Raw genomic sequence first — 16,024 nt, 5'->3', positions numbered from 1 at the left:
CTGTTACCGTGGAAGAGAAAGAAATCCTGATGCTGAGAGCAGAATGATCTCTCCCCAGTGGGAATCCCCCGCACACAGGGAGAGCAGAGCACTGAGGCCATGCCTCGGGCGCGGCTTTGTCCTCTCTGTGGTCTGAGCAAAAACCAGCCGTGACCGTGGTTAGTCCTGGTTTGTTCAGGCAAAAAATGTGATATTTTCCCAGTCTCCCGGTGTTGCTTTCCCTTTGCCCCAACACAGCTGGGATGCCACAGAGCCAACACAAGGTCCTCCCTCTGTAATTCAATCCATGGGTCTTCATCCCGCAGCCGCGAGGGGAGGCTGGAGCATCCCTTTTGCGCTGCGCGCGGGCCTTTGTGTGCACGGGCAGGGTAAGGGCCAGATGCCTTTATTGTTCAGCCAAGCACATCCCCACTTCTTGGCCATGGATTGTTTCAAAGGACATTGTAGAATTATTTGCTTGGAATGAAAATAGATATTTAGTGTTTCTAGCTACCGGATCCTTTATCAATGTACTGTTCTAAATTTGCAGGTCTTCTGGAGTATGAATATCACAAGTTCCTGTGAAGGAGCTATTTTTAATATGTTGAGGCAGTTAACAGAATCTCAACCTAAGCATGTTTTAGTAATGTTTAGACAGTAGACAACTTTTTTATGAAATTCATTTTAAGTTAGTTTATTACATGCTGTTGGTAATATTTTAAAACAGGAAAAATATTTTTCTTTAAAGACAAAATGCTGTATGTTTTTTAACAGATAACATAATTTAGTGTTTTCAAAAATGTTTAATGTTCTTGGTATGAAGTTTACTCATTCTTTTGATTTCTATGTTCCTTGTTATATTTTATCAACTTTTTTCCAAAAGAAAAGAGGCATATGTAAATAAACACCAGAAAAGAGTCCTAAAAGAAATTCTGTTCAAACTGGCCATAAAATTATTAGTAAATATTTGTTATCATTCATTAACTCTCAGCTACTATTCAAGCCTTTGTTGAAAGAATTGATGTTGTATTTTCAAGATGAGGACTACTTAGCTAGTTTTGTCATAATCCTGTACTCTGTATAAAAATCTTTTTATAAAGAAAGTCTAATAGGCTAACAAGCAATAATATATTCCATTTGGTGTGCACAGATTGTGACTTGCAGGCTGTAGTACATATTGTTGATACGGTTTATAATTGTCTTCAATCTCAATGACATCACTTTTGAAAGAGATCCATATTAACTTTGATTGTAAAAAAAACGAAGACTGGGCTGTTGCCTCGTGAGATATATTCATGCTATAGACTTCTCTGTGAGTATATGTGCCCATTGACATGAAAGCTCTCTTAGGTGAAGAATGAAACAGCTGTAGGTGACTTCATACTACAGAGGTAAAAAATAGTTTCAGTATAAACTTCATGACTGTTTCAATCTCCCTGTTTTTCTTAGGCTATCTAGTATTTGTAACTCAATGAGAATGGTTCCCACTGCCACTGTAGCCCTGATAAAGCAAAAAAGCCTTTGCACTCTGGGGCCACATGAGTTCTGCCTGACAGCTGCCTAATTGCCTCGAGATACCAGGGGCAAGCTAAAGGGAGGGGTTTTTTTCAGAGCAGCAGATTGAGCTGCTCTTCTTTCAAGGCTTTGTGGGTTATTTTGTCCATTTCATAGGTGGGATTTGTCCATTGCGTTAGAAAATTCCACCCAAGGCAGAGAGATCGCACCTTCGCAGAGGGTCACAGGGGACTAACGTGTAAAACGGGAACAGGCTGTTCTGTGCCGTTCTTCAGAAGTTACCTAATGCTGGGCTCATCTAAAGATTTTTCCAAAGTGGCAGGATCAGGATATTGGATTTTAAGTCAGCTCTATCAGTGATGCAGTGCATAAAATAAACCAGCTTCGAAACAGCATCTCAGTTCATTGCCTGTGGATTTCTCGCAGCATTTCCCGTAGGAAAAATCTCCATGTTGTTCTTGAGATTGCCATTCTGCTGGCCATGCAGGCAGCAGGTCGCTGACCCGGTGGTGCTGGGAGCCCCGATGAATGATGAAATAGTTCACATTTTTTTGTGAAATGCTTTGAGGAGAAAGAGAGACGTGTAAATGCAAAGTGCCGTCAGTAGAGAGATCCAGGGCATGTTGAGATCTGGAGCCAGCATCTAAAATGAAATTGCAGCTACCAAATTTGAGCCAAAAAGTTAGAAAAGAGGCTGATCAGTGAACACTGTTTCATGTTTACCCCAGTGCAGACCTGCCAAGGCGCATATGTTTGTGGGTGTCCCTATGGGTATGAATGTATACAGGCACACGGCGCACAGTGATGCTTTGGAAAATGCCAGGTTCCCATAGGGCGGGGAAATCCCGCTGAAGGGGCTGCCTGGTGGTACAATCGATGTGTCCTTCCCTTGTATGAGCCCTTTGCCCACCCAGGACCCGGCAGCCAAGTCTGTGGGATGCTCGTGAAACTCGGCATGGCAGAGACCCCGAGCTGCGCTCCTGTGCCCTGCCTGTGTCTGATGGTCTGCCAGGCTTTCCAGCACGTGTCTGTCAACGTGGTAATTCCCTGGGGAGTGTGCAAGCGATTAGGTATTCTCAAAATGTGGCTAACGAGTCTTAAACTCACACTGCCAGACCCCTCTCTGCTCAGTGACCAACGTCCCAGTGACCAAGCAGCCGCACGTCCATCCCTAGCCCCAGCCGCTCTCCCACCACAGCAGCATCAGGCCCTTCCTGGGGAACCTCAATCTCTTCCCATGGTGTAGACACGCTTCTGCCCTCCCTTCCCTGTGGTAGCTGCTCTAATCCCGGTGGAGGAGAGGAACCGGGGAGAGTTTCCTGTAGCATTTGGTTCTTTGCACTTTAGCGGTTGAAACTGAGGAGGAGCCAGCACCAGCCCTTTACAGAGCACCAGCAAACAGAGGCTACGACCCAATGATTTTCCCTTCGTGACTTTCCAGTAGCTAAAATGGCAACCAAAGCTATATCGTTAAACCCCACTCTGCTGGGTCAGTAGACAGCCTTTGCATTTACGCTACACGCTGGGCACCTCGCGTGGGCTTGAGACCCCCCCCTCGCGTGGGAAGGAAGGGGCTTTGTCTTGCCGAGATGCCACGTGGGCAGCAGCGAGCTCTGCTCGCTGAGCGGTGACGGGGGCAGAAGCAACCCGATGGAAGAATCGAGGCACACCTTCTGCTGAAGCCATGCCCACCAGCTTCCCAGGAGCTAGTTTTTTGTAGTTGCTTGGGACAGCAGCCCACCGGGGCTCCAGATCCCACTAACCACCCGCCTGGAACTTTAAATCCTGCAGCAGTTTTTTTCTTTGGGGCTGTTGCTCCTTACTCAGTGCTGCTCACTGGTCTCTGCTTTGATGATTCCATCTCCTCACCCTGGAGCTGGTTTTGGCTTTGTTTGGAGCAAAGAAGAGTGAGGTTTGGAGGGTGATTCCAAGACACATTCCTCCAGCCTCATGACGCTGAGCTTTCCTTCCTCCTGCTCCCTGTGCCGGCTGGACAGGGCATCCCGGGGATGCAGTGCCTCACCGGAGACCCCTCAGCAGCACTGCCATGGCCTGCCACCCACCCGGGATGCCAGTGTCCTGCCCGTGTTTTGTGACAGTCCTGAATTCAGACCACAGGGGGTCCTTCCTTTCCCATCATTGGTAGGAGCAGGGTGTCTTCTGCAGGGGCCGCTCATGCGGATGGCCGGGAGAAGGCAGGGACAGGGAGGGAGCTGGCACTGCGCTGGCCAGGGAGGAGGGGAGCTCCCACCAAGCTTTCCTCCAGGTTCCCTTTGCTTTGCCCTGCTCCCGCTGCTCCCTCCATGGGTTATCTCTTCCCTCTCGATACGAGGCCTTATTCCGACCCGAGGGGACCGAGGCTGCCCGCAGCATCTCGTTGCACTGGAGCGTCCATCCCGCGCTGCCCGTGGGGAGCCCCGGGGCGGTGCTGCAGAGCTGGCCTCTGCTCGGGGATGGAGCCACCCCGCGGCCCATCCACGCTCTCTCCTCCCCCAGCGCCAGCGTGCCCGCGCTTTGCCTTGTACCCCCACTGCCCAGGGGCCTGGCCATGGTAGGGACATCTGCTTTCACGGGGTTAAACCTTTTTACTTCATCAATTGCTCCTCGAAAACCCATAGCTTTGCAGGGGCGCTACGCCGTTGCTGCCTCTCCTCTTGCCTTTCCATAGGAGTGGGGGCAGCTGATCTGCTCTTTTTGGTCTCTGTAAGCCTCTCCAAAACTTTGGGGAGGTTTTTAACGTCCTTTTAAAGCGAGATGTAATCTCCGTGGAGCCGGAGGGAACACAGGCAATAGAGCCGGGCAGCCTGCTTGCCACCGTGGCGAGTTGTTTGTGAGGTGCGTGGGCTGCCTTGGGTGGAAGGTGGGATGCTGTCCCGGCAGCGCCGGTGGGACACCGGCCGCTGGTCTGTTGTTGGGAGAGGATTCTGCTGTACTTTTTTCCTGTCTGTAGGTTTTATTCAGACAATATGTAATGATTGAGTGATTTACAATTCAGTGTTAAGCTAATGAAAACGTTGATAATGGTGATAATAAAACCTTTCTTTTTTTTTTTCCTATGGTGTGTTGGAGGTTTTTTGTGGGGTGTCTCTGCCCATTATCGTCAACCTGCGATTTGAGCTGGCCCATCCCTTCTCCCTGTGCCTAAAGGGAATGAGAGGAGCGTAGCCTGGTGTATCCTGGCACTGTCGGAGGCTCCTTCCCAGTGCCCTCCATGGAAGGTCCCTCCCTCTCTGAATCATCCCCAGCTTCAAACCTGCATTTCCCTGTGCCGTTTCCAGATGTGATATGGCTGTGGGCATCTCCAGGCACGGGGCTGAGCCTGCTCCCAGCCCGTGCTCTGCTCACTGCCCCCGTCAAAAGCCTCCTGCTCTTTTCTTCCCAAGACCATTCGTGGTCAACACTGGCCATTAGAGATTGGTTTCGAAACTCTGGAGGTGAAGATGCTGCTGGCAGAAAAAACTACCCCTGACCGAGGTTGTTGGGAATTCCAGGGGTCCGTGTGGGTGCAGGGGGAGCCTGGGGACACTTGGGGACCTGTGGATGTTACTGGGTGTGCAGCTACTGCCTGGTCCTGGATGGCCGCGAGCAGGGCCCGATCGGGGGGGCTCTGGTGTGACTCCTGCTGCAGGAGGACAGGGCAAGAGCAGGCAGCGTTCCCTGGGGAGCCACCACAAGCCCTTTTCCCATGAGAATTACGAGGGATCACAGTGTCCCCGTTCTCTGAGAGTTTCTTAAAGGTTTTTCTCATGCCTCCAAATCCCTCTGCAGGTCATCGGAGCAGGGCAGCTCCCCACCAGCCACCCACCTTCCCTGGCTGCAGCCCCGCGGGGAGCGGTGGCGGAGGAAGGAGGAGGAGGATTTCTCCAGTGGTGCGAGTGTCTGGGAAGTCAGGACAGCCCAGCCCAGCGTGGTACCGGGGATGAGCAGCATCTCCTACCCTCAGACCATCACCAGCCTCCAAAAGCAGGAGAGTGGAAGGAGGGTGAGAGGTGCTGGCGCTGTCCTGGCCACTGGGAGGGTGTCCTGGCTTCGGCATGGAAAGGGTGAGAGATCTCTGTCTCCTGCTCAGCTCCGAGGGCAAGGCCACCACAGCACTCCCGAGCCTCAGCCTTGGTGGGAGGAGGTGGGACACGGTAACAAAGGGCATGAGCTGGTGGGGTCAGCATGAAAGGACGCTGCTGAGAAGCCAATGAAAGCCTCATTTTTAAGCCTTTTTTATACGCTCACAGTTTGCTCCCCCCCACCACTTTTCTATTTAAACCAAGGCTCACACAGCTGGTCCAGATTTGGGGCCACTGGTGCAAAGCCGTGCAGCTGCTGAGCACCTGGGGGAACTGGAGCCAGGGCACGTTGGTGGTGGGAGACTGGCCGCAGGTTGGGGCTGTACTCCGGGCTCAGTCACTGTCCCTTCCCTGCCCCGCTGTGGGACAAGGGGACAAGCTGAGTCCAGGAGGGGATGAGCATCTCGCACAGGAGTCCTGCTGCCCCGGGGCAGGCAGGATGGATCTACAGGTGGAGAACCTGGCAGGGAGCAAGCAGCCGTGCCAGAGAGACTCCCCCAAATCAAGGACACACCCCCCACAACCTGCCTCGGCAGTGCAGCGGCCCCACTGCAGCCCCTCGGCGCTGGCACTGCCCTGCCCTGCTGCCAGCCCCGGCCATCGGAGCTCCTGCCTGTCCCTGTACTTGCCCACTTGGGCATCACCCATCTCCAGGCCCAAATCCCAGCCATTTTAGAATCTGGAACAGGGAAGTCCCAGTTGTAACAAGCCTTCATGGATTTGGGGTGACATCAAAGCCCAAAGTTGCCTCCAGGGAAGCCCAAGCACCAGGAAAAGTTGGAAAAGTGGAGATCACTGGCTGGGGAGGGTGGAGGAGCCCAGGGCATCCCCGTGAAGAGGGCAAAGACACCATCCCAATGAGACCCAGCTGCTTCCCAGCTCTGAGACAGCCACTCCGACCCCCTCCTCCCTCCGATGCCCAAACATCCCAGCAAACATCGCCAAGGATGATATCCCTGGATATAAACACTGCCCACCCCGCTGTGGCAGGGGAGCCAGCCCTGGCGTACCCCAGCAGCCGGGCAGGGCTGGGGTCTAGGGCTCGGGCACATCCCTCTGCTCACCCTCGTGACAAATAACCAACCACCACCAGCTGGATTCACCTTTTATTAAACTGCCCAGAACAAAAGGAGGAGAGAGCAAAGCTTGCCCTGAGGCCTTCCCAATGCCCTCTGCATGCCTTCGCCACCAGGAAAAGGGGATTTTCCTCTGGGAGAACCCCCTCAGAGGGTATTTTAGGTAAGAAGAGTGAAAATGTCCCTTTACTGGGGGAAGAAAGTGAAATGGAGCTGCTGCTGCTGTCAGAGCCCTGTCCTGTTTTCTTGCAGGTGAGGCAGGATGGACATGGGCCACGCTGGGGGGCACCAGCTGGAAGCAGCCTCCCAGGTGGGGCTGTGCGGGTACCGCATCCCGCCCAGGGATGCACACCGAGACGGGCTCACCCCGTCCCTCAGAACCCCAGCAGCGACAAGGGCAAACCCAAACCACGACACGCGCTTGCTGGGCTGCTAGCTGGGGACAAGGTGGGCAAGGCAAGGGTGGTTTTAGCTAATGATCTCATCAGGGCCAAACCCTTTGCAGGTGGCTCTACAACAGTTCAACGAGGCTTTCCCTGGGACTGTGCCCTCAGCAGGGTCCGGGCTTATCCCAGAGGAGGGCTATGGCCGGGCTGGAGGAGCTCAGCTTCCCCTGGGAACGGGCTGCTGCATCCCACCAGCCAGCTCAGCCTGGGGGACCTGCTGCCACGGGATAAGGTGAGCGAGTGGGTGAGCGTACGGACCTCCAGCTTCCAAAAATACTGAGCCAGCCACAAGCCGGAGCTCAGACCCAGAGGGCTGGCGATGGGAGACACAGTGCCAGGAAGCCGTCCCCACGCACTGAGCGGCAGGACCGCAGCGCGTCCCCTCCCTCCCACCTCTCCCTGCCCACCCACCCGCTGCAAAGCGGCTGCGTGGCGCCGACTTACCTGCACCCCCTGCCAGGGGAGAGCTTAAAGATCCCCAGCCCCGCAGGGCTGACTAACGCGGGCTTTGTGTTTGGTAGGCTCTCAGCAAGTGCCACCCAGTGTCACGAGAGGCGGGTGCTGGCCGCAGCCACAGCCGAGGCTGGGCAGGGTGGGAGGGCAGCAGCAAATCCCTTTGGGGAGCCGGGAGGTGGGAAAGCAAACCTACAGCTGGCCAGCCTTCACAGCGGTGGGGGGGGCTTCTTGCCAGACCCGAATGCTCGAACCTACTTGGGAGGAAAAAGCAAAGAAAACTAACGGTGTAATTCGGTGCCTGCAAAAAAAGGAATGATTATTTCTCAAGGGGGTTTGCAGGGGCCTGCTGGACCCTGCGTGGGGCTGGCTGCCAGCTGAAAGGGGAGGGGAACAGAAGAAATGAGAGCAGTAAGAAGGACCTGACGTCTCCGTTCATAATTTATCATCGTTGTAAGACTCGAGCACCGAGTACAGCTCGGCACGTGCTCCTAGATGGATTTCCTCCGCAGCCGGGGGTGTTGCCGGCAGCGAGGGCTGTTGGATGATAAAGTGCTCCCCGGGGAAGAGCCGGTCTGACCCCGCGTGCTCAGGGAGACCTCGTCGATTTTGTAGGAAATGGAGTTGTAATAGACGGGGTTGGTGTGGCAGCTGAGGGTCTCGGGGTGGGAGGGCGCGGGGCTGCCGCACAGCTGAGGTCTGTAGCACAGGCACGTGCAGAAGGAGGGGACCGCGGCCGCCGAGTTGGCCGACTGGCGCCGCTGCCTCTCCGCGTCCTCCTGCATCAGTGGGATGAGGTTCATCTGGCTCGTCCTGTCCTCCACGGGGAGAAAAATGGCATTGCTGCTCTGGCTGTCCTCTTTCGGCTTGAGGTGGATGTTGTTGCGGGCCCTCCTCAGTGAGGCTCGCTCTTCGGCGTCCCGCCGCTCGTCCTCCGAGTTCATCGTCAGGAACCGCAGCACCACCAGGTTGAGGAAGGCGCCGATGACGGTCAGGCCCACCAGGATGTACATGAAGCTGAAAGCCACGTACGGGGGCTTCTTTTGCAAAGCCTCGTTCTTCTGCAGAGCCACAAAGTCTCCGAAGCCGATAGTGGTCAAGGTTATGAAGCAGTAGTAATAGGCATGAAAGAAAGTCCAGCCCTCGAAGTAAGAGAAGGCTGCGGCGCCGATGCACAGGGTCCCCATGCAGGACAGAAAGCCGACTAGGACCATATTCTCCATGGAGACGTTGGTTGTCCTCATGCCCAGACACTTCTTGATCTTCTTGAGCAGCATCCGCACGACAGTGTTCATGCGCTCCCCCAGGCTCTGGAACATGACCAGCGTCAGGGGGATGCCCAGGATGGCATAGAACATGCAGAAAACTTTGCCGGCGTCCGTGCCCGGGGCGGCGTGTCCATAGCCTGCGAGGGAAAAAAGGAAAGGCAGGCGTCAAGCCCTCACTGGGGTTTCCAGCAAAGCTGCCCTGGGACCAAAAGGAACAGTAGGAGAAGGGGGGGAAAATGAATCAGTAACAGATCTGCGGGGGCCATGGGATGCCGCATCCTTTGGGATGATGTCACGTTGCAGCGTCGTGTGGGCTGAACCCCATTTGGCCTCAAAAGAGAGAAGGTCCCTCCTGATAGCCCCCAAGCTTGTGTGAGGAGGCCAAGAGTAGCCTTAGAGCTGGGCTGGGGTCTGCAAGCGTTTTGCAGCTCACCAGCCTCGGAGAGACAGTGATGCCGGGTCTGTGGGGTCGCTGCATCCCTGCAGCGAGGGGGGGGACGGAGGTGCCGCAGAACAGTGACACCAACGGCCCGGTCACCCTGCGGGGAGGTAGGCACCCAGCCAGGCCCCTCCACAACTGCCCTGCAGAGCCGTCGTCCCCTCGGCACCCACTCCTGCCCCCCCCCGTCCCCTGTCCCCAAGTGTCATGTGCATCTTTGATTCTCCGCCACGTGACCATTCTCCGCGTGGACGGTCAGACAGGAGCTATAGGGCCCCTGCGCTGTAGGGTCTGCAGGAACAGCTAAGTCTAGGAGGACTTCTGCAGAACAGCTTGGGATTTACTCCGGTGTCACTAAGACTCAGGCCAAAAGCCGCGCTGGATCATTGGGGAGGAGGGGTTGCGCTGTTTTAAATGCAGGGAGGTATTTCTGCCACCGCAGCCCCGTCAGCCCTTGTCCCAGGGACAAGGAGCTCAAGGAGGACAAGGTTCTCCTTGAACGCCTTCCGAGATTTAATTTCCCCACCTCACTCCAGGTTTCAGAGCTGTGACTCAAGGACACACGCAATTATACCGTGAGTCGTAATGAGGTATTCACCGCAATCTTCCGGACTTACGCGGCACCCACCTCACCTCATTATACAAGCTTTGCAGGAGCCGCTGGCCTCTGACCGAAGCGGATGAGTAAGTAACTCGGTGCAAGGGAGTCATGCCGCACGGGGAGTCACGGCATCCAAAGGCATCCAAGCCCTTCTTTTGAGTTTCTATGAGAAACTACCGGGGCTGGAAACTTCCCTTCTGAAGGCGCCTGCAGAACAGCGCCGGCTCCTTCCTGCGCTGCTGGGTGGCCTGTTGCGAACAGCTAGCTATATTTTTCACTTTTTTCTAGGTATCCACGTGACTTTTGCATGAAGAACATGTTGGGGGGAATGCCCTCTTTTTATTTCTTGGTCTTGTTCATAGCTGTGACTTGGCTTCACCTCTGCCTCTGCTGCCGGTGGATTTCCAGGGCTCTTAGGGAAGCAGTGGTGGGACAAGCAGAGGATGATAACCACGTTGTCCCAGGCTCCCGAGCGCTCCAGAAAGCTCCCGCAATGGGACAGGGCTGAGGACAGAGTTATCCTCGACCGTCTTGTGCCCCGAACTGGAAGCAGGCAGGAAGGGACCGGTTTCTAATTGCTCTGTCTGTTCATCAACCCACGCAATCAAAAATGATAAACTTAATGCCTGCATGCCACATTTCACGGAATACGGAGCAGACATGAGACTGCGGCAGCAAAAAAAAAAAAAAAGAAAGTCAGATCCAAGCTTAATAACCATGTGCAATTATCGGGTCCTAGGCTACAAGATAATACAATGACAGCAATGAGGAGGCAAATATAATGATCCAGAAGAGCAGTAAGTGGAAAAACAGTTGTTGTACCCTGAGAGACTCCTGAAAGAGCATTTGACTGATGCTTTCAAAATGACAAAGAGAATTAGGAAGAGTAAACACAGCTACATTAACATTAAAACTGAGATTTGGAGCACAGCCCCACATAAGGAGATCTGACGTGCCTGTGTTTTAGAAATACGGCATCTAGGCTGAAATTATTTATTGCATGGTGTGTGTGATAAGCATAGCCATTGTTTGTCACAGTCAACAGAAAAATAATGTAAATGAAGCTATAACCTGTCACGAGATGATGGAGATTTTCACGGAAGCCATTCATCCTACCCTCCTGCTGGGGCTCAACACTAGCCGTGCCCTGAGCCCACGGCTGCTTGCTGGCCACGGGCATCGCCAGCTGCCCCAACCCCCCCCCATACCTCCTGGGGGCCCGCGGGGTACCTGCCCCTCCGCCACCTCTTGTCCTCTGGTAACGCTGGCTTGATCCCACCAGCCCGTGTCCTGAGGGATGATGCTTTCAGCTGCCCGCCGTGTTTCACCCATCCCAAGCCCCTCGGCGAGGCTGAGCCCCGTCCTGCAGAGGAGGAGGTGGCTGCTGGCTGTGGAAGGGCAGGATTTGGCCTCAGGGTTCCTGCTTCCAAAACACCGATTGAAATCCCAGCATGAGCAATGGCACGAGCACAGGATCCCATGCCTGTCGACCCCCATGGGATGCTCAGGGCGCACGGATTAATCAAAGTGGATTAATTAAACAATGCTCAGCTCCCATGTGGCTAATCTCACCTAGTATTAAGGCAATCCTCACTCAATTTAGTTTCCTTCTCTTGCAAAATTGAAGAGGACAAACCAAGGCACCGGGCTCTAGTATGGGTAAGTGTCTATCTGGGGATTTAATGAGGTTCAATCACTCCCCTCCAAGCTAATTGACACCCATCTCTCTGCAGGTTCCCACGCAGGCAGAGGAGGTTCAGTGGCTGGTGGCTGGCTTGGCTCCCCCAGGCAGGTCTCATACAGCCAAACATCCAGAGTTTTGAGCTGGCAACGAAGGCAACAGTTCCTGTCCAGCTCCTCGGCCTGGCTTGCTGGCTACAGCACTGCACAGAAGACGGACGCGGCTCCCACCTCTGCCCTCAGACACCCCCACCAACTTCTGCAGCTGCCTGCCCCAAAGGCGCCGCCAGAAGCCCCATGTGCTGCCACCTCCCTGGGACAATGTGCATGTTGCATTTCGTGGCCCCAGCCATAGCAGCACCCCTGTCATCCCCCAGAACCCCACAACATGGATTACCTCTCGCACCACAGGACACTGGGGTCCCACGGGGTCAGCTCAGGGGGTGGCCCAAAGAGGTGTCCCAGCATTGCAAGGGTGAGACCTGCCTCTCCTATGCAGGTAACCCCCCCAGGGAAGTCCTGGGGTACCCAGAGGTGGTGGAGGTTTTGGAGGTGCAGAGGTGTGGGGATGGAGGGATGCGGGGATTGAAGGGATGTGGGGACGGAGGAATACGGGGACGGAGGGATGCAGGGATGGAGGGATGCGGGGGTGGAGGGTTACAGAGATGGAGGGGCGCAGGAGGCACGCCGGGATGCCAGCACTCACCGATGGTGGTGATGACCGTGATGGCGAAGTAGAAGGAGCCGGCGAACTTCCACTGCCGCCCGGCGCGGTGCGGCTCGGCCTGCAGCACCAGCCGCTCCAGCTCCCGGTAGTCGTCGGCGGAGAAGCGGTACTTCCTCCGCAGCTCCCCGCGCTTCTGCTCCAGCAGCCGCTTGCGGCCGCTCTCCGCCTCCGACTCCAGCGCATCGAAGACGGCGGCGCCCACCAGCAGGTAGGAGAAGATGCAGAGGATGAGCGCGGCCGTCCGCAGGTTCTGCCGCTTCATGGCGAGGGGCGGCCGCGGCGCCTCAGCCCGGGCTCCGCATGGCCCCGCCGCCGCCGCCCCCCGCGGGCCCCGCCGCGCATCCCCCGCGCCCGCCCGCCCCGGCACCGCGCCCCCCCGCGCCGCCCCCTGCGCGCACCCTGCGCGCCCGCGCACCGCCCCCCGCGCACCGGCACCGCGCTCCGCCCGCGGGCACCGGGCACCGGCTGTTCCGCGCACCGGCTCCTGCATGCGCTGGGCACCGGCTCCCCGGGCACCGCCTGCTTCGGGCACCGGATCCCGCGGGCACCGGGAACCAGCTCCCCGGACACCGGTTGCCAGCCCCTGTGCAGCTGGCACCAGCTCCTGTGGGTACCGAGCACCGGCGCCTGCATGCCCCGGGCACCGGTTGCCAGCCCCTGTGCACTTGGCAGCAGCTCCTGTGGGCACCAGGCACCGACTCCCAGGGCACTGGCTGCCAGCCCCTGTGCATTGGGCACTGGCTCCGGTGGGCATCGGGCACCGGCTGCTTTGGGCAGTGGCTCCTCTGGGCACCCACTGCACCGGGCACCGGCTGCATGCACCGGGCACTGGCTCCTGTATGACCCAGGCACCGGCTGCTCCATGCACCAGCTCCTGCAGGTACCTGGCACCGGCTCCTGCAGGCACCGGCTCCTGTGGGCACTGGGCATCAGTTGCTCCATGTACTGTCTCCTGAGGGCACCGGGCACTGCATCCCTGGGCACCAGCTCCTGTGGGCACTGGGCACCGTCTGCTCCATGTACCGGCTCCGGCAGGCACCAGGCACAGGCTCCCCAGGCGCTGGCCCCCGTAGGCAGTGGGCACCAGTTCCCCAGGCACCATCTCCTGCGGGCACCAGGCACAAGCTGCTTTGGGCACCAGCTCCTGTGGGCACTGGATACCAGCTCCCTGGGCACCAGCTCCTGGGGCACCAGGCACTGGCTGCTCTGAGCACCAGCTCCTGTGGGCACCGGGTACCGGCTCCCTGGGCACCAGCTGCTCCAGGCCCCAGCTCCTGTGGGCACCAGCACCGGTTCCTGCGTGCCCCAAGACTGGCTCCCACATGCCCCGAGCCCACCCTGCCTGGCAGCACCAAGCTGGAGCTGGCAGCCCCAGCCCGCCAGCAAGCCCTAGCCCTTCATCCATTATGGTGACATTAATAATGGTCCCTTTCCCCAAAGTTGCACCTGTCTGTGACCTCCCAGGCTGGAGGAGCTTCTTGTGCCCGCGCCCTCGCTGCCTGCCCTGCCTGGAAGCAGGGACCTTTGGGCTGTGCGGGCCACCGCTGGTCCCGCAGCCCTGCGGTGCCATCCCCGTGCGGGCAACCCTCGCCTCTGCTGCTCCGTCCAGTGAGGAACGCGCCCCGGTGCCCGTTATCTGTCTTCTCTCTGCTTTTTCCAGCCAGCCTGGCCTATTGTGCCCAGTGCTGTTTTAAGGGAGCAGAAAGGAACAAAATAGCGAGGTTCAGTGTTTCTGCTGATTTCTCTGACGTGTTGGTCAGATGCTGCGGGTGTGGGGGGACGCGGGGCCCATCACCAGCGCTGTGGCGGCGTGGGGGGCAGCGAGGAGAGCCTCCCCTGGCTGATGCGTGGCGGACAGCCCAGGTGGGCTCGGAGGTGCAGGGGAATTAGTTTGGTAGGAGGCAGAGCCCACAACGTGAAGACCCTGTTTCTCATTACTGGTTTCCTGAGCTTTTATGTAAGCCTTATCTTTCACTTTTAAAAATAGAAGGATACTTCTCGGAGTTGTATGTTGCAGGAGATGGTATCTCCTTCGAGAAATAAACTCTCCTTCTTTTGACTGGAAATAAAACAAACAAGGCAAACAAACCAACGAGCGGGTTTACATCTCTCTCCACTCCATCTCATTTCTCTCTCTGGAGAGGACAAGACGCTTTGGGCTTTAATTGCAGCAAAGGAGGTTTGAATTGGACAGAAGAAAAACTTTTTAACCATGAAGACAGCGAAACACTGGAACAGATTGCTTGGGGAGATTGTGGCAGCTCCATCACTGGAGGAGTTTAAAATTAAGACAAGCAGATATCTGGATGTCTGCTGAAAGCTCTGTGGGTAGAGCTGATGCCCTCCTGGCGCAGGGGATCACTCGCTGCCCTCCTGGAGCCCCTTCCAGCCCTGCCCTCTGCATTTCCACGGCCAGCACGAGGGACACGGTGCCCTTTCCCGTTGTAATCGTGAACTCTTTCACCCTGGATGCTTGCCACTTCCCTCCTCCTTGCCGAGCCTCTGTGCCAGCACCATTAGTGAAAGTCGTTATTGAAGAAAAAATACAGGCGCCGGCATCCATCACCAGCGGCACGAGCTGTCGGTGCATTGCTGTTTGACATCGTAGCGCTTGTAGCTCCTAATCAGGCGGCAAAGCTGGAGGAATGCGTCTGGATTGTGTTCTCCATAGTGTCGTTTGCAGACCTTCTAATGGGGCCTGGGATGGTGTCAAACCTCCGGACCCCGGGCAATGGGGGGGCCACCTGACAGCGAAGATCCACTTCACCTGCCATCCAGCTGCTGGTGATTTTTCTCCACCGGTCAGCAATGACATCACGCCTTGAAGACAGGACACAGTGCTGCTAATTGAGCTCCTGTTGGTTCCATTACAGAGGAAGGAGATCTTACCATGATCACACCACTGGGTTGCCTGTCACACATCTTTTAGGAGGGGTTCAGGGGACTCCGGTGCCTTGCAGGTTGAATTTTGAGGTTCCCCAGGTAATATTTGGAGCATTAAGCTGATGCTGTAGCGTGTTATCCGAAGACAGCTGCTCCGTGCAGATGTTGGGCCAACATGCCAGTGCAGGGTCAAGCATGCAAAACCCTGGGAGATGCTCTCCAGCCGTGGGTGAAGATAGGCATGAGCTACTTGCACAGTTTCCTTTAGCAGCAGCATCGATCTTAGATGGTCGTGGACTACCTGAGTCCCCCACAGTTTGTTTCCAAGCATGTGTCTGCGGATGACAGCCAGCAGCACTTGGGCAGAGATGTAGAGCACAGCCTTCTCAAAGCAGTACCTACATAGGAGGGGGTCTGTGGATGGGATGTCACCCTCCCTGGCTGGGGCCGTTTGGGGCAGGGGGGACCATCCCTGCCCCTGGAATAAGAACAGCTCTCAGCGCTTCCTCAGTGGGGTTTCTGCCAGCCCTGTCCTCTTTGGGCCTGGTGGTGGGTTGACCTTGGCTGGCTCCAAGGTGTTCTCCTGACCGCAGCAGAAATCCTCACCTGGCAGCGTCTCGTGGTCCTCACCTGGCAGTGTCTTGTGGAGCACGTCTTCCCTCGGCATGGCCTTTCCCTGCTGTCCTGCGAGTTACAGACAGTCAGGCAAACCTTTTTTCTGGAAAAGGGGATGCCATTGACGGAGCAGCATTGGAAGAGGGTCTCGTCCAGCAACAGGCACAACGAAACTGCTGCTGTGACTCCCGCGGGGGCTGGGGATGTCACTGATTGCTCCTTTTGGCGTTTGCTTTGACCTCCTGCGGGTCACAGCTCCCTGTGGAATAAACGCTGCCCTG

The 16,024-nt window shown here is 56.4% G+C and overlaps 1 protein-coding gene across 1 annotated transcript; it reads right to left on the bottom strand.

The window, feature by feature from the left end:
- Positions 1–6,649: 6,649 nt before the first annotated feature.
- KCNK15 (potassium two pore domain channel subfamily K member 15) lies at positions 6,650–12,586 on the bottom strand. Its single transcript, XM_074605487.1, has 2 exons — positions 12,225–12,586; positions 6,650–8,935 (listed from the first exon to the last, which is right to left on the bottom strand). The coding sequence occupies exons 1-2, from the start codon at positions 12,505–12,507 to the stop codon at positions 8,022–8,024; spliced, it is 1,197 nt and encodes a 398-aa protein (XP_074461588.1). The 5' UTR covers positions 12,508–12,586; the 3' UTR covers positions 6,650–8,021.
- Positions 12,587–16,024: the final 3,438 nt, after the last annotated feature.

Source organism: Larus michahellis, chromosome 12, assembly GCF_964199755.1.
Source record: "Larus michahellis chromosome 12, bLarMic1.1, whole genome shotgun sequence".
NCBI classification, from domain to species: domain Eukaryota; kingdom Metazoa; phylum Chordata; class Aves; order Charadriiformes; family Laridae; genus Larus; species Larus michahellis.
Note: the sequence above shows the minus strand (reverse complement) of the source record. Positions and strands in the feature narration are given on the sequence as shown.